Below are 25,521 nucleotides of genomic sequence, written 5' to 3'. Positions count from 1 at the left end.
AGCACACAGTTAGCAGAGGCATTATCCGAGTAAAAGCTCAGAGCAAGGAAAACTCGTGTGGAGGTTCAGTGCTGAAGAAATCACGACAACACACTCCAGCTTTTATATTGAACCTTCTGCTGCCAGACTGTTTATCTGACGGACACTTCAGCTGCTTGCCTTTATTCAGTATATATTGGGGCTCAACTGTAAATTCCTCTACAGAAGCGATCAGGAACGCTGCACTTTATTTCAGCTGATATTTCATACACAAACAGGTATGATTCTCTCCTTATTTATGATTCTGTCCTTAATTATGTTACTTTTCTTCTTTAACAGTTCATATTTTTAGAGGGTATCGCACAAAAGCAAGATTAAGGCAGTAAGATGCAAATTTCATGCTTTCCTGACTGAATTATAACACTGAGTCCTTTATAAGCAAGTAAAAAATTAAGCTAAGCTATATTAAGTTACTAAAGATTTATTCTATTGTACTCGTAGTTCAAACTCGCCCATTTAGAAGCAAAAACTTTAATAATAAAGTAAACACAGAACAGAAGTCTGGAGCTCCTCCACTGGACTCTTCTTCTGTAGATGTTTTGTGGTGAATCAGCATTAAAGGTGCTCTACTGTCACCTGCTGGACTGGGGTGTGAAGCACTGATGGGCATTTTAGTTCTGTAAGCTGGACTGTTCGTTTTCTCCTTTTCTTTTAGCATTTTTCTATTTTCCAGCATTAACTTGCTCCATTACTACCGCTACACGAATTATTATTATCCAAAGACCTGAGGAGATTCTCTGCATGAAAGACTTGTTAATAGCAGATTAACACACAGCTGAATCTCCAATAATGTAGGGAATTAAATATGGAAGAAATGTGGATGATGTGTGGAGATGATTGAAAGGGGACGTGACTAAACAACATAACGTTCAGTTAATGAGGAAGGAGTATGTGTCAAAGTTTGCGTACTCTTCTGTTACACACTCAAATGTACCTTTTTTATGGCTGCAAGTGCAACTAACGATTATTTTAATAATTAATATTTTGATAATCTGTGGATTGTTTTTTTGATTATTTGATGAAGCAGATTATTTTTAAAGAAAATTATTAATTTCCAACCCTTTATTCAAAAACAGAACTAAAATCTTTAGAAAGTGCACAAACATGTTGTCCTTGAACATCACTGAGCTGTAAAATAATAATCATAATAATAACTAACTTAGTAGTTTTGTCCTGTTTTCAATCCAAATATCTAAGAAAATCTTAAATCAAGATACATACTACACCAGGGCTCTCAAACTCAAATTGGCGGGGGCATATCAGTGATTGACAATTTATATGAGGGCCGCTTTAACATTCAAGCACAACAAAAAAAAAGTGTAAAACCTGATGTCACTGATGCACTCAAACATTCTTTCCTCGGGTTTATTCTGTCAAGTTCCTGACATATCGTCACCTTAGAATTATGGTTCTGTCAGCGTTCTGACTTAAAGATACTGAACTTCAAAGTTTTTGCAGACAGTATGTGTGTAACATTTGTTTTAAAATAAAAAAAGTCTTAAAATGTCAACAACTTATCAAAAAACATCCCATAATGTAAATAAGATGTCATTTGATAAGAATATGTTAACTCAATTTTGACAAGAATGTCAGATAGAAGAACCTTATAAATCTAATGTGACGATATGAGCAAATGGCCCGCAAGCCGGCAGTTTGAGACCCCTGTACTAGACACATGAAACAGCAAAAGAAATTATGTCTTGTTTTCTGAAAAAAAAACACCTCAAAATAAGTGATTGTTTGCTTAAAACAAACAAAATAATTTGCCAATGGGGTAAGAAAAATAATCTTAATAAGCACAGGGATTTAAAAAAAAAAAAAAAAAAAAAATATATATATATATATATATATATATATATATATATATATATATATACACACACACACACACACACACACACACACACACACAAAACAGTTCTGTCTGGTTCTCAAATCTGATTGGCTGATAGCCGTGCGATATTCTGCAATATCAGAACTCCTACAGCCTCTTTACCCTTTGTGTATTACTCCGCCCACATACAGCCAGCAAAAAGCAGACACTACAGATCTAAAGTTTAAAAGATGCTTGCTCAGCTGTTTAACTGTCAGCTTATGATTTGAATCCAACGCGGAAGAAAGTAGTTCCACAAACAAAAGGGTTTTTGAAACTCTCCATGTTTGATTTTGTTTTTATATACACAATTATGTCATCACACTGTTGTAAAAACTCGTAGAAGTGCGATATGGCTGTATATCGGCACTGGTGGGAGGCGTGCACCCACCAGTGCCGATATACAGCCATATCGCACACTCCATGTGGAATATTGCTCATATATATATATATATATATATTCATATATATTGTAGTGGCTATTTTCTCTAAGGAGGCTCTCTCAGTGGTCAAGAAACAAAGTCTTACCCGGGATGTCTTTTACAAGTTTTATTCTTTATAAAGAAGATCACAGTCATACAGCAACAACAGTTTCTGCAGAGTGAGATACTGAAGTCAAGTGTGTTCACCCTTTTATCTGGTTTGTACTACTTACGAGGTCAACTCCCAATAAGGCCTCATCTACAATTACGTCAGGCGTCTTCTGCTGTTCGTGCGATATGCTCATAACAACCACACATCCTTCTTAGGATAATGAAAAAGCTTTCACCTAAAGAAATATAGTTATCTATAAAAATGTACACATAGGTTTTATGATGAACATATGGAGAACACAGATACACACACATGTAATAATGAGACTTAGACAAGTTTCTAACATATAAAGCTCATCTAAAAATGAATTTCCATTACAATATATATATATATATATATATATATATATATATATATATATATATATATATATATGAAAACATGATATACGAAACTGCTATTTTCATTTTGATATTAACAACTTACAGACAGCAGAAATGTTGAAGCGTTGTGCTGCATATATGAGCGTCATCTTCACTGGATGCATATTTATAACAAGACAGAGCGTACATCACTGCCTCCTTTCAATTTTAGTGAAAATACGAAACTCCCTCTCTTTTGTTGAATATCAGTGTTAATAATCAATTATGGCCATTATAAAAGTATAACGTACATTAAGTTTATACATTATAGGAAATAAAGACAAGCGCTCAGTCAATATCAAGAGTGTTCGTGGTGACATTGATCATTGACTTATCTCTGCGCTCAGCCAGAACACGTTAGTACAAGTAATAGATTCAAAAGACCAAAGTCGGGGAATATGTTGTTAGATAAAGACAACAATATGAATGAAATATCACGTTTATCAAATATAGTGAGATTAGATCCAGCGGGAGATGCTTGATGAACACTCAGACTAGCACAGCTCTCATCTGGGTAGATATCTGCAGCGCATGACAGAGAGTAGAGATGCTCCGATCAGCATTTTTGGAGCCGATCGCAAAAATCATGATCTGCCGATCACATAATGGCAGGGGAATCTTTTATCTATAATCTAGCAGAGTTTGCACCATTTGTACAAATGAAACTAACTCTAAATTAACTATATTTAAAAAATACTGTAGAAAGCCTACAGTCAAGATCTTGTCCACCAAGTGTTTATTTTAGAAAATGAGAGCTTAAGACTACTGTAGGCCATCTTTCCCAAATAAGGCAGACGATAACTTAAAATTATTCCAAACAAAGAGGGGTCAGCCAGACCAACACACATCAGATCAGCTTAATTGCATGTAGCCTCTTAATACACTGATTACATTTTATAATTGGCAGCAACATGTAAAACTTAGCTTAGCAGGGACATTGAACGGGCGTCTGCACTCCATATATCACAGGTTGTTCGTCGAGGCAAAATAATTCCATGATTCTGATTTTGAACGCGATGTCTTTCCACCTCGTACTATCCCTGCTACATGGTTCACGCCGTTTAATCATGCTTCTCATACTCCGCATAATCAGTTGTATGGCGTCTTCTAATGTATATATCATGTTAGTGGTGTTAAAATGCCGTTGCTTGCTTCCACCTCAAGGGACTTTATCACGACAAACATTGTAAACGTCTAACTTTACGTCTTCATTTGACACTTTCAAATAGACGGGGGAATTCATGTTGCCACTGGTAAGCTCTGCTCTGCTGATGTTTACCTGTGCGTTGTGTATGCACGTTGTAGGGATAGTTTACAGTTTAACCCAAAGAATGACCAGTCTGGTAGATGAAGAAGAGCCGGAGTCAGAGATTTAAATAAATAAATTAAGTTTACTGAAGATAGTTTGTAGTTTCATCAGCAGAAGCCAGCTTCAACACTCGCAATGAGTTCCTAGGCCGCTCTGCCTTACAATCACCAATCAATAACAATTATACTCTTACATAACGTCATTAACTGCGTCAAACATATAGGTGTTCTAACCTGATTGGTTAAAACACAGATAGACTAGGAACATTTCCACGTGGGGTTCGTGCGTATATTCTGAACAATATCTAAACATAAACGTCAGACATCCTTTAGACTGATTAGAGCTGACTCCAGACCTGTGAAAGGATCAACAATTAAATAAAACACACACACACAAAGTATAATCTGTTTCTTATCCAAGGCTGAGTGTACTCTCAGCCATCTTTATCGAAACTGGTTAAAAAATGGTATAATCTACATTCAGGCAGTTATATTCTTACTATACAAAGTCTATCTTGAATAAAAAGTAGAATCACTTTAAAAGATTTAACCGTAAAAACAGCAAAATCACTTTAGACATTTTAGACAGTATTAACTCGTAGAAATAACAATAGAAACAGTTGCTTCCAACTCAGCCCTCAGTTCCACTCAAGGTCTCCATGACCTCTGACCTAGTTTGCTGGCTCCTGAAAATAGGTATAAAGAGACTGGCAAATGCACTGAACATTCTTATATTAAGCAATGTTTTAACTTATTCATTAATTAAAATCAATTCACAGTTAAATACTGAGAAACAGGTTGATGAAAACTATAAACGTTGGTCCAAGATGAGATGGACTGAAAAACAGAAATCCGAATCCTTCAACGTTGAAAAAGTCGTGCGAGTAATTCGTGTCAAGTGATCGGCATTTTTTAATCGGCGCTTTTGGGGTTTGCCGATCAAGCTATTTTTAGCCAATATCGGCCGATCGTGACCGGTGGCCGATTAATCGGAGCATCACTACCAGAGAGTGTGTGTGTGTGTGTGTGGTCAAGTGATTTGCATTTTCAGTGTTTTGGTGTAGACGGCGAGTTGTTCAGAAACGCTGGGTGAAACGCTAGTGTGGACGCGAATCGTTTTCATTCTAAAACGTCGTTTTAAAACTGAATCGCACTAGTGTAAACGGGGCCTCAATACGTTGCATTCACTGCGTGTTCAGCGCAAATGGCCGCTAAATGTAAAATTTAACACTGTACACATCATTAAAGAAGTTTACCTTTACTAAGTTTAAACTGAAACTGCGGCTCATGACAAAGAACGGTGTTGTGCAGGTGCATGGGTCCCGCTCATATTTTGGGTCGGCTGACTCGCCTGCTTTTTTCCCACAACCGAAATGTTTAAAGAGTAGTAGAAGTGAGACTTTTCTTCCTTTCTTTTGTCTGCTCTTTCATTGATGTTTCTATTTAGTTACTGATGCCTGCTTTGCAGCTTTCAGCATTGAATTAAATGATTATAATCTTACGTTGGTTTTGCAGGGCTCAACAATAAGGACTGCCTGGTGGCAGTCAAATGCATTTTAGACAAATGCATGTTTTTTATATATATATATATATATATATATATATATATATATATATATATATATATATATATATATATATATATATATATACTTATTTTTATGTATTTATCTGTCATTTATTTTCAGTGTAAAATTATTACTTTTGTTTAATTTTTCTTTTAATTTAAAGCACACAGAGAGAAATTGACTTTTGTTTGTTTTTAATGTTATTATGTGCTGTATGAAGTGGTTACTGAGCAGCAATAAACAACACTGCAAAATATAAGGAGTTTTCATCTGATTTTCTAAACTAGTAGTGTTTTGAAATTAATGAAGGCATAATAATAGTGATAATCGTGATTATTTCCCAGACTATAATCGTACAAACAAAATCTATAATCGTTGCATCCTTAATCTCGGATGAGTAGGGTCACATAGATTTCTCTGCCTTTTCCGTTTTCCTCTTAGAGCTGTGATGCACTCCTGAATCTGACAGATTGATTAGCTGTGGGCTCTAGAACAGTTAAATGTTGTCCTACAGTGTTCTGCCTGGATTTCATCAATAGTCTTGCATTTACTAACACAGACTATAGTTGAAGTGTTTGGAAGTAATTCACATTTTCCTCCTGTAGAAAAACATCATAAGAACAGTGTTTAGTGGCTCAATGTGTTACAGCAGCTGTTGAAATTCAATGAATGAAGGAAAATAGTTTGGGCAAATATTAAATATTTATATAAAGAAGGTGACTGAAAGATCGGTGTAACTCGCTGAAGACTGAAATAATCGTGATTTTATAGTTGTTGTCTATAATTTTTTTGTATCACTTAAATAAAATGCTGTCTTTTCACTTTTATTTCAGGCCTGATGGAGGAGACACACCATGTTAAAATGAGAGGAAAAGCTCACTCACCGAAGAGAAAAGACAAAAAATGGGTCACCTGCACTCAGTGTGGGAAGAGTCTGGCAAACAAAAAGAATCTCAAGATCCACATGATGATCCACACTGGAGAGAAACCATTCACATGTTCTCAGTGTGGGAAGAGTTTCAGGGACCCATCATCCCTTAATAGACACATGTTGATCCACTCTGGAAAGAAAACACACACATGTGGTCAATGCGGAAAATCATTTCTGTTGGCTTCAAGCCTGAATAAACACTTTAGAGTTCATATAAAGGGGAAGCCTTCATGCTCTTTGTGTGGAAAGAGTTTTGCAAATGAAGTAAATTTAAGAAATCATCAGAAGATCCACACCAGTGTGAGAGAGTATGTGTGCTCTGAGTGTGAGAAGACTTTTTTTACTGCTGCAAACTTACAACAACACCAGATGATTCACACTGGAGAGAAACCGTACAAGTGTTCACACTGCGACAAGAGATTCAGTCAGACCTCACATCTGAAAGCACATGAGAGGACGCACACTGGAGTAAAACCGTACAAGTGTTCACACTGCGACAAAAGATTCAATCAGTTAGGAGCCCAGAAAACACATGAGAGGATACACACTGGAGAGAAACCTTACAAGTGTTCACACTGCAGTAAAAGATTCAGTCATTTATTAAGCCTGAAAGCACATGAGAGCATTCACACTGGAGAGAAACCGTACAAGTGTTCACACTGTGACAAAAGATTCAGTCAGTTACCACATCTGAAATCACATGAGAGGATTCACACGGGAGAGAAACCTTACAAGTGTTCACACTGCGACAAGAGATTCAATCGGTTAGGAAGCCAGAAAAGACATGAGAGGACTCACACCGGAGAGAAACCTAATAAGTGTTCACACTGCGGCAAGAGATTCAGTCAGTTATCACATTTGAAAGTACATGAGAGGATTCACACTGGAGAGAAACAAGTGAGATTCAGTCAGTCAGAAACATTGAAAAACGCACAAGAGTGTCACGTCTGAGGCCGTACTCACACTAGGTAGTTTCCTCGAACCGGGCCAAAGCACGCTTGTCCCCCCTCCTGTCTCCCCCGACGGCCAGCACTCACACCACAAATGGGCCTCGGCACGCTTACGTCATCGATGCTGTGCTGTTCAGCACAGTGGAGATTTCTCTAGTTATGTCGTTTCAGTCGTTTGTTATGCAGACATGAAGTCAAATATTTCGCCAAACAGTCCTTAGGGATGCGGTGACACGCAGTCAGATATTTCACCGGACAGATCCGCCACTTTTGGCGCTCATAAACAATCATAAAGCTCTCGTGCTGCAGGAGTGAGGAGGTCTGCTGAAGGCGCGCAGCTGGCGTGCAGTGAGGAGTCTTTAATAAACGACGGCAGTTTGCGTTTACTGAACAGTAAGAATGATTAATAAATCCATATGAAACAGTCCCTTAAAAGTCATGTCTCGCTTTCAGTTTCGGGCTTTGGCGCGTTTTGAACTCACACACAAGCGTACCGCGCCAAAGCCCAAGTGAACCGCGCTCAGGCACATCTCTTCCAACCAGGCCAGGGCCGGCCAAGTGAACCATGCTTGAGCCCGATTCAGCGCACTCACACTTCTCAAACGATCCGGGAAACGGGCCTGGGCACGGTACGGATGGCATAGTATGAGTAGGCCCTTAATGTACAGATATGCAAACTTGCAGTATTGATGGGTCGTTCTGGAACAAATCTTTAATGTGACTCTGCAATAACGAGTCCTTTCAGAGTGATTCTTTCATTGCTGTATGTGCAGAAAGGGGAAATGATCAATTATTTTATATTCTATCAGGTTTGAGTCGTTCATTATTCACATGAAATATCTGTAGATCCATCCTCTATGCACTTTGAGCCGAAAAAAGTATTTATTCCTCTTTTCAAGTCCTCTGGTTTTTGAGTTGTTTGTCTTTACATGTAACTTGATGGCAGAATCAAATGAAGGCAATAGTTAAATCAATATTTTCATCTGAAAGAGCTCAACTCTCAGTATTCTTAACACCAAAATGTGTTAAACCCTGTCAATACACATTTAAAAGATATTGGAGAATGTTTTGTTCTTTAAGTTTAGGATAATTCATTGATATAGATCGATTAAAATATTCTACAATGGCAGTCCACAGAACCATTTGTGGCAAATGTAAGAAATTTCCAAATGAAATGGTGCTGAAAACACAGCAGAAATCTACCATTGATTTACTGTAGTTGTAGTTACACTGAGTGGTATGGTTTGGTACATTTTTATGGCCGTTCGTTGCTTGTCTATATTTGAAATAACAAACTTCTTGAGCTGATGATAATATCCTGTGCGTGACTATTGAAGTGCTTCTGACATCTGATCCTTTCAGAAACAAACAAACACGAGAGTGAAGCATGAAAAACAAAGGAGGAAATGATTCTGTCAGCAACCAAACATGAATAATCAGTCTTGTTCATCTATTATCATCACCTTCTGGACTATTTAAAAACACAGAATGACTTACTTACTCTCTAACAAGTGGCTGCATGTGCTGGAGAAGATTTAAGACACAGATGAGAGGGTTGCACTGACTGTGGGCTATATTTCTTGTTGATCATTGATCTGCAGTTATCATCAAATCCTGTTCATAGAAAAGTTAGTAATGATCATTTATACACAAGTATTTAAGTGTATGAAGCATCTGTTTTGTTAGAAGTGCTTCTCATATGTGATCAACCAGTACAGCTTTACTTTGACATTTCATCGAGTGAGAATGACGTCGACTGAACCTTTCTTTCATACACCACGCCTATAGGTAAACGCAAGCCTGATAAAGGTGATTTGTACTGTACCACTCACTGGAAACGGGCCATAATAGACTGGGAGGGCTATAATCCAGAGGAACTCTCCTGGGTAAACCTGTCACCGGTTCGGTCCCAAAGACTCCTTGCCTGAGTTTTAAGTTTGCCCTAACTACATGTCCCAGAACCAGGTGCTGAACCTCCGTTAAGTTGGCACCCCATAAAAACAAATAATCCTCAAACTTTGCCATTTGTTTGTGCTACATTTGTGCTGATTTGTGCTGCAAAAATGAACGTTTGTGTTGAGATATTAAGCATTATTTTTTTGAACGTGTGACGTCACTTTTCACCCCATGTTGCTCAAATGACTTCAAATCAGTACAGGTTGTTTGAGCTCAATTTGTGCTGGTTTGAGCCGTTAAAACAAACACTGTATCTGTTTACTTCGTTTAGATATGAGCAAAATATTTCGGGAGTCGTCACTCTTCACCCCATTTTCTCTAAATCGCACAAAACCGGTGTCATTCTTCTGTGCTGCTTTGTGTGAATGACACAAGTTTTGTGCGATTTAGAGGAAATAGTAGGGTGTAGAGTGATGTTGGGGCTCCTGAGGTGTTTTAATTAGGCAATATCTAAACATTAAAAATAAATACAGTGTACATTTTAACAACACAAACCAACGCGGGTGTAAGAGATCACTGAATGGTGGATTTCTATCTGAATGCTGGTTTTACATCCATAATTGCTTGGTTTTATCAGAAAAAAATTCTTAGTCATTATTTCATGTATTGCAGTTATGTTGACTTGTATTAATAAAACTTTATTGTAAAAACTATTTGCATAGTTTATATTATTATAAAACTCATTCTCTTAAAATGTTAAATGATTTCTGCTGCTTTATTACATCATATCAGTAAAATATATTAACATTTAAAGTGTTTTCTGTGTTGCATGTCCACATTTAAGATGTTTACTCATGACACATGACGTCTACTGCAGAAAAGCAGAGATAATCGCTCGCTGTGATACAGATCTACAAAACAAGATAGGAACACCTCAGTAAAGAGAATAAATCAAAGAAATACAGGGGAAAAAGAAGAGAAATGAAAGTGCCAGTCTACTCTTTTTGAAATTAAATTTAAAATGAGTCCAAACTTCTCCGTACTAAACCAATTTGCTGTGTCCCTGTTCTTATTCTTATACTAAGTTCTAGTCATCTCGACACATCATCCACATTTCTTTCATATTTAGTTGCCTACCATACTGGAGAAGCAGCAGGTTAATCTGCCATTCACGAGTCTTTCATGCTGAGAAATCTCTTCAGGTATTTGGATAACTATAAATTCAGAAGGTAAATGTCCAGACACGTCTTTATATTAGTTCACATTGTTGTTGCAGATGAAATATAACGCGGACAACGTGATTTAAATATTTTCCAGTCGGCTAAATGTTAATTAATAGTCATTCAAACAATGTTACCGAAGCGTCTACTTTTTGATGGTTGGCCCCGCACGTCCGCCATGTTTGTAGTTTGTTTACACTTTTCATATTATGTCGCACTGATCGATTCGCGTCCAACATATAATAATATTGTGAGCAAAATAAGCGGTTAAAGTACTTCAGATTTCTTACGAGAAATGCCGGAAATACAACAGAACCTTTGACATCTTATCAACATTCTGCGGTTTGGAACACTGATTCCATTTTGAACACGCGTTCCCGCCTTCCACCATTCAAATACAAACATGATGGCGTCACCAGCGTAAACTTACAATCGCCCATAAACAAAGCAAAGCTGCAGTGTATTTTGGGTTTGCTCTGCAGATGATGTTCTCTCTCTAATGAAAGGGGATGTGGCGATTAGTGGATGCTGCTGTTATTGTCCTCTAGATGGCAGTAGTGCTGAGCACACAGTTAGCAGAGGCATTATCCGAGTAAAAGCTCAGAGCAAGGAAAACTCGTGTGGAGGTTCAGTGCTGAAGAAATCACGACAACACACTCCAGCTTTTATATTGAACCTTCTGCTGCCAGACTGTTTATCTGACGGATACTTCAGCTGCTTGCCTTTATTCAGTATATATTGGGGCTCAACTGTAAATTCCTCTACAGAAGCGATCAGGAACGCTGGACTTTGTTATTTCAGCTGATATTTCATACACAAACAGGTATGATTCTGTCCTTATTTATGTTACTCTTTAAGAGTTCTTATTTTCAGAGGGTATCGCACAAAAGCAAGATAAAGGGATTAAGATGCAAATTTCACGCTTTCCTGACTGAATTATAACCCCGAGTTCTTTTTAAGCAAGTAAAAAATGAAGCTAAACTATATTACGTTACTAAAGATTTATTCTTTGTCTTTATTACTGTACTCGTAGTTCAAACTCGCCCATTCAGAAGCAAAAACTTTAATAATAAAGTAAACACAGAACAGAAGTCTGGAGCTCCTCCACTGGACTCTTCTTCTGTAGATGTTTTGTGGTGAATCAACATTAAAGGTGCTCTACTGTCACCTGCTGGACTGGGGTGTGAAGCACTGATGGGCATTTTAGTTCTGTAAGCTGGACTGGACTGAGAGTTAGCTGGGAGCCCGGTTAGCAGAGAGCTGCAATAGTCGAGTCTGGAGAGAACAAGAGCTTGAACAAGGAGTTGAGCTGCATCTTCAGATAGGAAGGGTCAGATCTTTCTGTTGCTGAAATATGGAAGAAATGTGGATGATGTGTGGAGATGATTGAAAGGGGACGTGACTAAACAACATAACGTTCGGTTAATGAGGAAGGAGTATGTGCCATACTCTTCTGCGTACTCTTCTGTTACACACTCAAATGTACTTTTTATGGCTGCAACTAACGATTATTTTAATAATTGATTAATCTGTCGGTTTCTTTTTTGATTATTTGATGAAACAGATCATTTTTTTTAAGAAAATCATTCATTTCCAACCCTTTATTCAAAAACAGATCTAAAATCTTTAGAAAGTGCACAAACATGTTGTCCTTGAACATCCCTGAGCTTTTATGATAATAATAATAATAATAACTAACTTAGTAGTTTTGTCCTGTTTTCAATACAGATATCTAAAAAAAAAAATCAAGATACATAAGACCAGGGCATCATATGAGGGCCGCTTTAACATTCAAGCACAGCAAAAATAAGTGTAAAACCTGATGTCACTGATGCACTCAGACATTGTTCCCCTGAGTTTATGCAGTCAAAGCTCCTGATATGAGCAAATAGCCCGCAAGCCGGCAGTTTGAGACCTCTGTACTAGACACGTGAAACAGCAATAGAAATTATGTCTTGTTTTCTGAAAAAAAAACTCAAAATTAAGTGATTGCTTAAAACAAGCAAAATGATTTGCTAATGGGATAAGAAAAACAATCTTAATAAGCACAGGGCTTTAAAAATAATTCATCCTTTATCTTTTCTTTTGTCTGCTCTGTCTTTTGTTTCTATTTAGTTATTGATGACTGCTTTGTAGGGATGCAACGATTAACCGATTTCACTATTAACCGCGGTTTAATTCGTCACAGTTAATTAATCGTAAAAGCTTCCCAACACCACGTTACTGCATGGAACGAAACTGCAGCAATTAAAAGTTATGTTAACTGTGCTCCAGTTTAACGTTCCAAGCTTAAAACACAAATGTAAGTATGGCTGAGAAGGATTTTAACTAAGGGCCATTCACATATCCCATCTTTTACGCGCACATGTTTGTTATTTCCAATGGAGGCACGTGGTTTGCTCGCATAATAGTGCATTTCAGACAGAGGTTCAGCAGTCTTTGACTACATTTGTTCTATTTAAAAGGGAAATAATATGATGCTTACATTTACATTAGACAAACCAGATTTACCGGTTAGCTTAAAATCAGAAAGTAATATAAATATTTTTAGTATTGCTCCGAAAAAGTGGTTAAAAACAAAACAGCAGTGTTTGCACAATTAGTCTACTGTTAGTTAATTGGACCATGTCGCCTTTGCTTTTGCCTGCTGAAATTTTATGTAAAGAATTGTAATGTTGTGTATGTTTTTATTATATTTACATTTTGTCAATTTTAAGCCTCCTGTGGACAGGTGTTGAGAATTAGTAAGTTTGCTAAAACACTTAAACAAATGCATTTGGTTGTCCAGTGTAATTGTGATGTCCATGTCATATAAATAAATAAATAAATAAATAAATAAATAAATAAATAAATAAAAACTATTTATTTATTTTATTTCATGGTTCTTTTATTTATTTTAAACGTTAAATTATTACTTGTATTTCAGAATCAGAATCTTTCTTTATTGTCATTGTACAAAATACAACGAAATTTACATTTGCCCTTCCCTTCAGTGCAGTCCTATTTATCTAAAACAACAACAATAATTAAAAAGAGATAAAAATATAAAATCAAATGAAGAGTTACAATACAATATTAAAAGTGCGTATGATGTGCATATAAAGTGGCAAGTGCATTTCCAAGCTGCTTTTCAAATTTAAAAGTTAATAAAATGTGAGCCAGGAAGGCATACAATTTAATGTCCAAGTGTATAAAGTGGCAAGTGCATATCCTAGCAGCAAATTAAAAAGATTAAAATAATTTTGGCCAGAAACACTCTCAATTTAATGTCCATTCATTATTGCAACAGCCCTTGGATATGTGCTATTTTTTAGTCTGTTTGTTATGGCTTTTATGGTTCTATATCGTCTTCCCGAAGGTAACATTTGAAATAGGTGGTATGCTGGATGAGACGAGTCCTTCAGGATGCTGCATGCTTTGCTGTAGCAGCGGGCCTTAAACAACTCCTCTAAGGAGGGAAGAGTGCAGCCGATGATTTTGTGCGCTGTATTGACAACCCTTTGGAGAGCAGCTTTTTCCTGGGCAGTGCAACTGGCATACCACACTGGGATGCAATACGTCAGCACACTTTCAATAGTGCATCTGTAAAAGGACACTAGCAGTTCTTGGGCCAAGTTGTTATTTTTTAACACCCTTAGAAAATGGAGTCGCTGCTGTGCATTTTTGACCAGTGCAATAGTGTTGGTTTTCCATGATATGTTTGATCCAGATGCAGGCCCAGATACTTGAAATTACTGACAATCTCCACACAGTCCCCATGTATATGAATGGGCAGAGTATCTGGTCTGTTCCTCCTAAAGTCTACTATGATTTCCTTTGTTTTTAAGGTATTGAGGGCCAAGTTATTATCAGTGCACCATAAAGCCAGTTGGTTTACTTCATCTCTGTATGCGGTCTCATCTCCATTCGTGATGAGCCCGACCACTGCAATATCATCTGCAAATTTCAGGATAGTATTACTTGAATGGAAAGGAGTGCAGTCATGTGTATAAAGAGTGTACAGTAAGGGACTCAGCACACATCCCTGTGGGGAGCCTGTGCTAAGGCTGAGTGCTGAAGAGACGTGGTGCTCTACCTTGACTCTCTGTGAACGGTTACTGAGGAAATCTTGAATCCAGAGGCAAATGGAGAAAGGAAAGCCGAGATGATTTAGTTTAGAGACCAGTCTTTTTGGAATTATTGTATTAAATGCAGAGCTGAAGTCAATGAATAGAATCCGGGCGTAACTGTCTTTATGTTCTAGATGGGTCAGGGTAGTGTGAAGGGCTATAGCTATGGCATCCTCTGTTGATCTATTTTCCCTATATGCAAACTGGTGGGCATCAAATGCGGGAGGAAGTCTTTGGAGGATGTGACTTCTTACCAGCTTCTCAAAACACTTCATAACAACAGGGGTTAAGGCTACTGGCCGGTAGTCATTTAGACTATTGATGGTGGTCTTTTTTGGGACAGGGATGATTGTTGAGGCCTTAAGACAGAGTGGAACAATGGCCTGGCTAAGGGACAGATTAAATATTTTTGTAAAAACCCCTGTAAGTTCATCTGCACAGTCTTTCAACACCCTCCCTGTAATGCCATCAGGTCCTGCTGCTTTTCTGGGGTTTACTGTTCTCAGCACTTTCCTCACATCATCCTCCTCCACTGTGAAGACATGGCTAGGATTTGATAGTGAATGCAATGTGGCTTCCTCTGCTGACTGTTGTTCAAAGCGGGCAAAGAAGCAGTTAAGCTCTTCTGCTAGTGTGTTGTCAACCCCTACAGACCTGGGATTGGGTCTGTAGTTGGTAATATTTTGTATCCCCTGCCACACTTGTCTCGAATTATTGCTGTGGAGATATCCCTCAATTTTGTGTTTATATTTCAACTTGGCACCTCTGATGCCTGTTTTCAGGTTTGCTCTAGCTGCACTGTAACGCTCCTTGTCACCAGACTTGAAGGCGACGTTCCTTTCCTTCAGCAAAATCCTAACCCCCCCCTGTCATCCAGGGTTTTTGGTTGGCATACACTCTGATGTGTTTCTCGGTGGTGACAGTGTCTGTACAGTGCTGGGATTCGAACACACTCCAGTCTGTGTGAGCAAAACAGTCCTGTAACTGTAAGGATGCACCCTCTGGCCATACTGTAACAGTTTTTAGGGTGGGGGGGGGGTCTCTTTTCCTCAGTGAAGAATAAACTGGCAGCATAAAAAGGGATATGTGGTCAGACTGACCAATATGAGGTGCTGGCATTGTTTTATAGCCTCGCTTAATGTTGGAGTATACTTTATCTAATAGATTGCCCCCACGTGTAGCACAGTTTACATGCTGATGGAGTTTGGGAAACACTATTTTAAGATCCACATGATTAAAATCTCCAGCAATTATATGTGCTGCCTCTGAATATTTGTGTAGTTGGGAGCTAATAGCGTTATGGAGGAGGTTAAGCGCTGAATTAGCATTAGCATCAGGAGCTATATACACTGCTGTGATAAAAACAGCTGATGAAAACTCACGGGGGAGGAAAAAGGGTCTGCATTTAACTGTCAGATACTCCAAATCTGGGGCTACAGCTTTAGTGTCTTTAGCCCATTTCTCACTAATATAAATACAAAGACCCCCACCTCGTTGTTTCTGTGAGAGATGGTTTCTGTCGTGACGGTGTAGGGTGAAATCTGTTAGCTCCACTGCTGCGTCAGGTATTCCTGGATGTAGCCATGACTCTGTTAGCATCAGAGCGCAGCAATCCCTGCATAGTCTATTCTCTACCAGCTGAAGCCTCAGTTCATCCATTTTGTTGGCAATTGATCTGACATTCGTAAGGAAGATGCTGGGGATCAGTGGCTTGTGTGGGGTTTTCCTGAGTCGTCCCCACACACCCGCTCTTTTTCCTCGTTTCTGCCTTCTGTTCCGCCGCCGCCTCCCATTATTTCCGGGTATGACAAACCACGGAGATCCCGGTGTTCTCGCTATGTCCTCAGGTATGCTGTGGTTCTGAATAAACATTGTTGTAACTGTCTCTTTGCTCTGTAATCCCACTGAGAGGAGGTCTTGTCGACTATAAAATATTTTCGCCTGACTGGCTGAGGTTAAAAAAATTAAACAGATATATAAAAACAAACAAACAAAGCACTGAGAAGGAGAGCTCTGAGCCGCTGCGTCAATGCGCGCCGCCATCTTGGATTTAAGTTTCAAAACATTTTTTATTTATTTTTAAAGGGTCACGAAACACCAGAACACATGTTTTGAGCTGTTGACAGTCGTATATGTGTCCCACACTGCTGAAAACACTATTAGGACACCTATATCTCACTAAAAAGTGTGAATTGGTTGTGATTGCGTTATTTCAAGCAAATTCGTACTTCCAGTTTGAAACAAATTTTTGAAGCTGCATCACGGCTATGAGATCTTAGCATGTATTCCAGCATGTAGACTGGACGTCTGTACCTGGAAGTACCGTATTACGCTCTGAGTGTGCTGCATTAATGTATGAGAAAGGCTTGGTTCAAACCAATCAGCGCGCTTTATTGTGCAACTTCATTATTATTCATTAATGTTACAGTCTTCAGATGGCAGAGAGACGACACGTTTTGTTTCTAAAACAAGCGTGCAGTGTTGCTTTTAAAATTTGCTGCAGTTAAGGTTCATGTGTTGATTACAGTGCACGCGACGGCGACAGAAATACGTGTCTAAGGAACATCGTTTACCCGAGAGCTTTTCTCATCTGTAAATGGTGAGATCCAGATTTGCTGCTCGTCTCCTCTTAATAAAGACGCGGCTCTAGTTTTTGTGGATTGTTCTGTCTCTACAGATTTGGTAAGTGAGCGACCAGCGCTCTTTGTTTATTCAGATGGGAAAGTTAGTTTGTATCGAACTAACTATTACACCGAGTTTAAACATGTTAGCACCACCATCAAACTATTACCATCGTGTGGGATTTTCACCACATTTTGTGACAGGAATAACACACATGGCTTTCTGACGCGACCTACCAAGTGCATCTAAGTTACCGGGAAAGGCTGAGTTTTTTTTTTCTCTCATTCGCCGTGTGGTAACAAACATTGCATAAAAAATACATGCCTAGAGCAGTTCCTCGACTCAAATATCTCGTTTGTCATGAGGGGCATGAACAAAAATCCTGAATGAAAGAGCCAAACTGCAGTTAAAGTCCCCCATTTAATAATTTGATTACTGATGTCCAAGTAAACACAGTCACTTTCTCCCCTATGTGTGTGTGTGTTTTGACTCTGAAAATCAGTGCGTGCCCAAATTAACACTCCCATATCATCCCTCTTTTGCTCTTCTGACACTCCCCCCTAAACAAAGCTGGACACGCCCACTTTCCTGACTTTTTCCAAAGTAGAGGTGTAAAAACACCCTGCTGAAACAAGAGGGTTCATGGCTCTTTAAGTCCAAAGAGAAATGGATTTTAATATATATTTTTTAATAGGGGTGTAACGATACACTCAGGTCACGATACGATGTGTATCACGGTATAATGTTCACGATTCGATATGTATCATGATATTTGGAATAAATTGAAAATTAAGCTGAAATGCAAATTTTACCAAGTAAACTATTTTTTTATGTATTTCTTTTGTTTCAACTTGTTAAACTGAACCTTCTTTAAGAAAATAAATTAAACAGGCCTGTCTCTGGAAAATAAAACAGTTAAAAAGCTTCTTTAAAATATTATTGAAATGACAGAGACAAAATTAAGGAACAATTTAAGTAAAGGTGCAAAAAAAAAAAGCTTTCTATTCAACTGAACTTAACAGTAAGAGCTTAAGGCTTTGCTTGGTCACTTGCGTTTTTTTGTGTGTGCAAAAAAAATCCACATTTCCAGGTATTTAATTCATATTTAATTAAATTCATTGAGATATCTCTAATTACAAATGTGACAAGTCAAAACTCATTTAGAGATATCTGCAAATATTTTTCAATGGAAGTCAATGGAGGAATATGACTAGTCATAATATATTTGCAGATATCTCCAATCTGATTTCGTACTAGTACAATTGTAATTGCAGATATCTCTAATTGTCATTCTGACTAGTCGAATTATAATTATGACTAGTCAAAATATAATTAGAGATATCTCAAAATATATTTATGGATAGTCAGAACAAGAGTTTAAATTCTAAAACGGCTTGCCATACGCGCGCGTCTATCATAGTCCGCCCTCTGTAGTAACAGCTCACGGTCAGCTCACATCATGTGTGATTTTGCGTCCGCCAATACATCATTATATGAAGACAGAATGATATTTTAGGGTGAATTGTACCTTATAAATACAGTATGTGACTCTTTCAACACCATTAGGAGGTATCCCTGTCGCTGTGCAAAGTATGCAAATCACTGTGAAGACTTTAAAACTTTGGATGTTTGACCCAGTATGCGTGTCAAAAAGCGGACAAGTCTAAAGCAATGACTGTACAACCGAAATGTTGCCAGACGTCTGATTTTGAGAGGATGGGTCATCCTCTATTTCAGCTCCACACATCTTGGTCTGCTAACATTACTGCTGCTGCAATCTGAACTCACGTGCGACAGCAGGTGGAACGTAGCTCACGTGCAAACAGCTCATAAGAGAAAACGGACGTCATATCGTAATCAAATCGTCATAACGCCACGATGCATATTGTGACATTTTTGCATCGCAATAAATCGTACAACGATAAATCGTTACACCCCTATTTTTTTTTATATTATTTTGTGCTCTATTAATTGGTTACTGAGCAGCAATAGGGTATATGCCAAAGCATGTTAATAGGACTTTTAATTTGCCAGTATCCTGGGTTAAGCGCTTCCGGTGAACTGTATGCCAATGCAAAAATCAGCGCATTTAACGTAAATTTTCTTTAAAAATCAGCGACCTCCACTGGCTGAGTGATATCTGATATAAAGTGGGTCTCAGATTGTACAAGAAGCACTGCATTCAATTACATTTCCCCCCGTCATGTCTTTATAATATGAGCTTTTATTTTACCCCAGTATATTCAATGGAGCTTCTGCGCTAGCCTGCCGATTCTGACGGGCGCGTGCGAGTAAACGGCTTTTTGTCTCGTTTTGCGCTTGAACAACTAAGCGAATGCCAAAGTCTGTTTAACTGAATGTTTTTTAATGACATTACAACATCGATGCTGTAAAAGGAACCATATAAAATGGAAAAAAATTTACAATAACAGGTCACCGGAAGTTTATCAGTATGGGAACAACACTAGCTCGGCATGTACCCTATTAGTTTTCATCTCATTTTCTAAACTAGTAGTGTTTTGAAATTAATAAATGCATGATAACCGTGAATATTTCTCAGACTATAATCGTACAACCAAAATCTATAATCAATGCATCCTTAATCTTGGATGAGTAGGGTCACACAGATTTCTCTGCCTTTTCCTCTTTCCTCTTAGAGCTGTGATGCACTCCAGAATCTGACAGATTGATTAGCTGTAGGCTCTAGAACAGTTAAATGTTGTCCTACAGTGTCCTGCCTGGATTTCATCAATAGTCTTGCATTTACTAACACAGACTATAGTTGTTTGGAAGTAATTCACATTTTCCTCCTGTAGAAAAACATCATAAGAACAGTGTTTAGTGGCTCAATGTGTTACAGCAGCTGTTGAAAGTGAATGAATGAAGGAAAATAGTTTGGGCAAATATTCAATATTTATATAAAGAAGGTGACTAATTGTGATTTTATAGTTGTTATCTATAATTTTTTTTTACATCACTTGTATGTCTTTTCACTTTTATTTCAGGCCTGATGGAGGAGACACCCCAAGTTAAAATGAGAGAAAAAACTCACTCACTGAAGAGAAAAGACAGAAAACGTGTCACCTGCACTCAGTGTGGAACGAGTCTGGCAAACAAAAGAAATCTCAAGACCCACATGAGGATCCACACTGGAGAGAGACCATTCACATGTTCTCAGTGTGGGAAGAGTTTCAGAGACTCATCAGGCCTTAATAGACACATGTTGATCCACACTGGAGAGAAAACACACACATGTGGTCAATGCGGAAAATCATTTCTGTTGGCTTCAGGCCTGAATGATCACCTTAGAGTTCATGCAACTGAGAAGCCTTCATGCTCTGTGTGTGGAAAGAGTTTTGCAAATGAAGTAAATATAAGAAGACATCAGAAGATCCACACCGGTGTGAGAGAGTATGTGTGCTCTGAGTGTGAGAAGACTTTTTTTACATCTACAAGCTTACAACAACACCAGAGGATTCACACTGGAGAGAAACCTTATATATGTTCATATTGCGACAAGAGATTCAGTCAGTTACCATATCTGAAAATACACAAGATGATTCACACTGGAGAGAAACCTTACAAGTGTTCACACTGTGACAAAAGATTCAATAATTTAGGAAGCCTAAAAACACACGAGAGGATTCACACTGGAGAGAAACCGTACAAGTGTTCGCACTGTGACAAAAGATTCAGTCATTTATTAAGCCTGAAAACACATGAGAGCAATCACACTGGAGAGAAACCATACAAGTGTTCACACTGCGACAAGAGATTTAGTCAGTCATCACAAATTAAATTGCATGAGAGGATTCACACGGGAGAGAAACCGTACAAGTGTTCACACTGTGACAAAAGATTCAATCAGTTACCACATCTGAAATCACATGAGAGGATTCACACGGGAGAGAAACCTTACAAGTGTTCACTCTGCGACAAAAGATTCAATCGGTTGGAAAGCCAGAAAAGACATGAGAGGACTCACAATGGAGAGACACAAGTGAGATTCAGTCAGTCAGAAACATTGAATAACACACAAGAGTCTGAGAGTAACCTTAAAGGGTCACGAAACACCAAAACACATGTTTTGAGCTGTTGACAGTTGTATATGTGGCCCACACTGCTAAAAACACTATTAGGACACCTATATTTCACTAAAAAGTGTAAATTGGTTGTTTTTGCGTTATTTCAAGCAAATTCGTACTTCCGGTTTGAAACGAATTTTTGAAGCTGCGTCACGGTCATGACATAATAGCGTGTATTCCAGCGTGCAGACTGGACGACTGTGCCAGAGTGTGTCTTATTACGTCTTACAGTGTGTTGCATTAATGCATGAGTAAGGCTTGGTTCAAACCAATCAGCGCGCTCTATTGTGCAACTTCATTAATATTCATTACTGTCACAGTGTTTAGACGGCAAAGACGCCACGTTGTGTTGGCAAAACAAGCGTGAAGTGTTGCTTTTATAGTTTGCTGCCGTTAAGTTTCGTTTTCATTTTCTCTCTGTGAGAGCTCAGCTGGATCACGTGTGGATTAACAGTGTACGCGACGCTCGACAACAATAACTTACGTGTCTTAGGAGGATTATTGTTTACCTGAGAGCTGTTCTCATCTGCAAACGCTGAAATCCGGATTCGCTTGTAACGTTAGTCTTCTCTTCATAAAGACGCGGCTCTAGTTGCTAGGGATTAAAGAGCGACCAGTGCTCTTTGTTTATTCAGTTTGTTCGTATCGAACTAAGTTAACTATTGCACCGAGTGTAAAGATGTTAGCACCACAACCAAACTTTCACCTTGTGTAGGATTTTCGCTGCATTTAGTGAGCGGAATAACACACGCGGCTTTCTGACACTACCTGCTGTGTGCATCTAAGTTTCCTGGAAATGCGGAGGGTTTTTTTCTCTCATTCGCCGTGCGGTATCAAACATTGCATGAAAAATACACGTTTAGAGCAGTTCCTCCAATCAAATATCTCGTTGAATGAAAGAGCCAAACTGCAGTTAAAGTCCACCATTTAATAATCTGGCAAATAATTAGACTACAGATATCCATGTAAACACCATAACTTTCTCCCGTGTGTGTGTGTGTGTGTGTGTGTTTTGACTCTGAAACTCTCTAACAGAGGCTACATGTGCTGGAGAAGATTTAAAGGGCCATGAAACCCTCTCGTTTCAGCAGGGTGTTTTCACACCTCTACTTTCGAAAAAGTCAGAAAAGTGGGCGTGTCCAGCTCTGTTTAGGGGAAGTGTCGGAGGAACTAAAGTGGGATGGTGTGGGAGTGTCTATTTGTGCACGCGCGAGTTTCAGAGTCAAAATACACACACACACAGACAGGAGAAAGTGATGGTGTTCACATGGACATCTGTAGTCGAATTATTTGCTGAATTACTAAATGTTGGACTTTAACTGCAGTTTGGCTCTTTCATTCAGGGAATTCATTCATGCCCCTCGCGACAAACGAGATATTTGATTCGAGGAACTGCTCTAAGCGTGTATTTTTCATGCAATGTTTAATACCGCACGGCGAATGAGAGAAAAAAAAAACTCCGCATTTCCCGGAAACTTAGATGCACACGGCAGGTAGTGTCAGAAAGCCGCGTGTGTTATTCCGGTCACTAAATGCGGTGCTAACATTTCTGCACTCAGTGCTATAGTTAACTTAATTCGATACGAACAAACTGAATAAACAAAGAGCACTGGTCGCTCACTTACCAAATCTGTAGAGACAGAACAATTACCAGCAACTAGTCTTTATGGAGAGAATACTACAAGCAAATCCAGATTTCAGCGTTTGCAGATGAGAACAGCTCTCAGGTAAACAATAATCCTCCTAAGACACGTAAGTTATTGTTGTCGAGCGTCGCGTACACTGTTAATCCACACGTGATCCAGATGAGCTCTCACAGAGAGAAAATGAAAACGAAACTTAACGGCAGCAAACTATAAAACAACACTTCACGCTTGTTTTGCCAACACAACGTGGCGTCTCTGTGGTGTAAACACGGTGACACAAATGAATATTAATGAAGTTGCACAATAGAGCGCGCTGATTGGTTTGAACCAAGCCTTACTCATGCATTAATGCAACACACTGTAAGACGTAATAAGACTCACTCTGGCACAGACGCCCAGTCTGCACGCTGGAATACACGCTATTATGTCATGACCGTGACGCAGCTTCAAAAATTCGTTTCAAACCGGAAGTACGAATTTGCTTGAAATAACGCAAAAACAACCAATTTACACTTTTTAGTGAAATATAGGTGTCCTAATAGTGTTTTTAGCAGTGTGGGACACATATACGACTGTCAACAGCTCAAAACATGTGTTTTGGTGTTTCGTGACCCTTTAAGACAAAGGTGACTCGCACTGTACCACTCAGTGGAAACAGGCCATAATAGACTGAGAGGGCTATAATCCAGAGGAACCCTCCTGGGTAAACCTGTGGCCGGTTCGGTCCCAAAGACTCCCCTCACCAGCAGAGGTCCTCCTCGCCTGACTTTTAATTTTGCCCAAACTACATGTCCCAGAACCAGGTGCTGAACCTTCGTTAAATTGTTTTTCCCCATAAAAACAAATAATCCCTAAACTCTGCCATTCATTTGTGCTGATTTGTGCCGCAAAAACGAACGTTTGTATTGGTTTAATATGAAGCTCTTTTTTTTGACCGTGTGACGTCACTTTTCACCCCCTGTTGCTCAAATGACTTCAAATCAGTACAGGTCGTTTGTGCTCGATTTGTGAGGGTTTGAGCCGTTAAAACAAACACTGTATCTGTTTACTTTGTTTAGATATAAGCAAAATATTTCGGGAGTCATGATGTCACTCTCCACTGCATTTTCTCTTAATCACAAAACCGGTGTCATTCTTCTGTGCTGCTTTGTGTGAATGACACAAGTTTTGTGCGATTTAGAGGAAATGATAGGGTGTAGAGTGATGTTGGGGCTCCTGAGGTGTTTTAATTAGGCAATATCTAAACAATAAAAATAAATACAGTGTACATTTTAACGACACAAACCAACACGGGTGTAAGAGATCACTGAATGGTGGATTTCTATCTGAATGATGATTTTCCATCCATAATTGCTTGGTTTTATCAGAAAAATATTCATAGTCATTATTTCATGTATTGCAGTTATGTTGACTTGTATTAATAAAACTTTATTGTAAAAACTATTTGCATAGTTTATATTATTATAAAACTCATTTTCTTATAATGTTAAATGATTTCTGCTGCTTTATTACATCATATCAGTAAAATATATTAACGTTTAAAGTGTTTTCTTTGTTGCATGTCCACATTTAGGTTGTTTACTCATGACACATGATGTCAACTGCAGAAAAGCAAAGATAATCTCTCATTGTGATACAGATCTACAAAACAAGATAGGAACACCTCAGTAAAGAGAAGAAATCAAAGAAATACAGGGGGAAAAGAAGAGAAATTAAAGTGCCAGTCTACTTTTTTTTTTTTTTAATTTTTACATTTAAAATGAGTCCAATCTTCTCCATTCTGAACTCATTAACTGTGTCCTTATTCTTATACTAAATTCTTGTCATCTCGACACATCATCCACATTTCTTACATATTTAGTTGCCTACCATATTGGAGAAGCAACAGCAGGTTAATCTGCCATTCACCAGTCTTTCATGCTGAGAAATCTCTTCAGGTATTTGGATAACATTCAGAAGGTAATGTCCAAACAAGTCTTTATATTAGTTGACATTATTGTTGCAGAGGAAATATAACGCGGAAAACACAATTTAAATATTTTCCACTCGGCTAAATGTTAATTAATAGTCATTCACACAATGTTACCGAAGCCTCTACTTTTTGACGGTTGGGCCCGCTCGTCCGCCATGTTTGTAGTTTGTTTACACTTCAGATTATGTAGTTCTGATCGATTCGCCTCCAACACATAATAGTATTGTGGTCAATATTTACAACGGTTAAAGTACTTCACAAATCTTGCGGAAATAGCCGGAAATTCACCAGAACCTTTGACATCCTCTTATCAACATTCTGCGGTTTGGAACACTGATTCTATTTT

The 25,521-nt window shown here is 38.4% G+C and overlaps 3 protein-coding genes across 4 annotated transcripts in view; all 3 read left to right on the top strand.

Annotated features, from left to right (window-relative positions):
* The first annotated feature begins 39 nt into the window (after window positions 1-39).
* LOC110437855 (uncharacterized) lies at window positions 40-10,231 on the top strand. Its single transcript, XM_068217947.1, has 2 exons — window positions 40-257; window positions 6,578-10,231. The coding sequence occupies exon 2, from the start codon at window positions 6,583-6,585 to the stop codon at window positions 7,624-7,626; it is 1,044 nt and encodes a 347-aa protein (XP_068074048.1). The 5' UTR covers window positions 40-257; window positions 6,578-6,582; the 3' UTR covers window positions 7,627-10,231.
* A 1,112-nt stretch (window positions 10,232-11,343) lies between these two features.
* Window positions 11,344-24,646, top strand: LOC101884473 (uncharacterized). Of its 2 annotated transcripts, XR_012400768.1 has the most exons (3): window positions 11,344-11,564; window positions 20,478-22,622; window positions 23,824-24,646. XR_012400768.1 is itself a non-coding variant. In XM_017354707.4 (2 exons), the coding sequence occupies exon 2, from the start codon at window positions 20,483-20,485 to the stop codon at window positions 21,569-21,571; it is 1,089 nt and encodes a 362-aa protein (XP_017210196.3). In that variant the 5' UTR covers window positions 11,344-11,564; window positions 20,478-20,482; the 3' UTR covers window positions 21,572-24,646. The 2 variants fall into 2 exon arrangements, 1 of the variants encoding a protein (XP_017210196.3); XM_017354707.4 differs by having other exon boundaries at window positions 20,478-24,646.
* LOC110439329 (uncharacterized) overlaps window positions 11,344-25,521 on the top strand; it is a 28,579-nt gene continuing 14,401 nt past the window's right edge. The window contains exon 1 of the mRNA XM_073944092.1: window positions 11,344-11,564. The gene's annotated coding sequence lies outside the window, so the exon portion shown is untranslated. The remainder of the gene's footprint in view (window positions 11,565-25,521) is intronic.

This window comes from Danio rerio, chromosome 3 (assembly GCF_049306965.1).
Source record: "Danio rerio strain Tuebingen ecotype United States chromosome 3, GRCz12tu, whole genome shotgun sequence".
Taxonomy (NCBI): Eukaryota; Metazoa; Chordata; class Actinopteri; order Cypriniformes; family Danionidae; genus Danio; species Danio rerio.
The sequence above is the reverse complement of the archived record's forward strand: the minus strand, read 5'-3'. Positions and strand labels throughout refer to the sequence as shown.

Excerpts from the sequence above, each read along its gene's own strand:
- LOC110437855 (XM_068217947.1), top strand. The coding sequence starts at position 6,583 with ATGGAGGAGACACACCATGTTAAAATGAGAGGAAAAGCTCACTCACCG.
- LOC101884473 (XM_017354707.4), top strand. The coding sequence starts at position 20,483 with ATGGAGGAGACACCCCAAGTTAAAATGAGAGAAAAAACTCACTCACTG.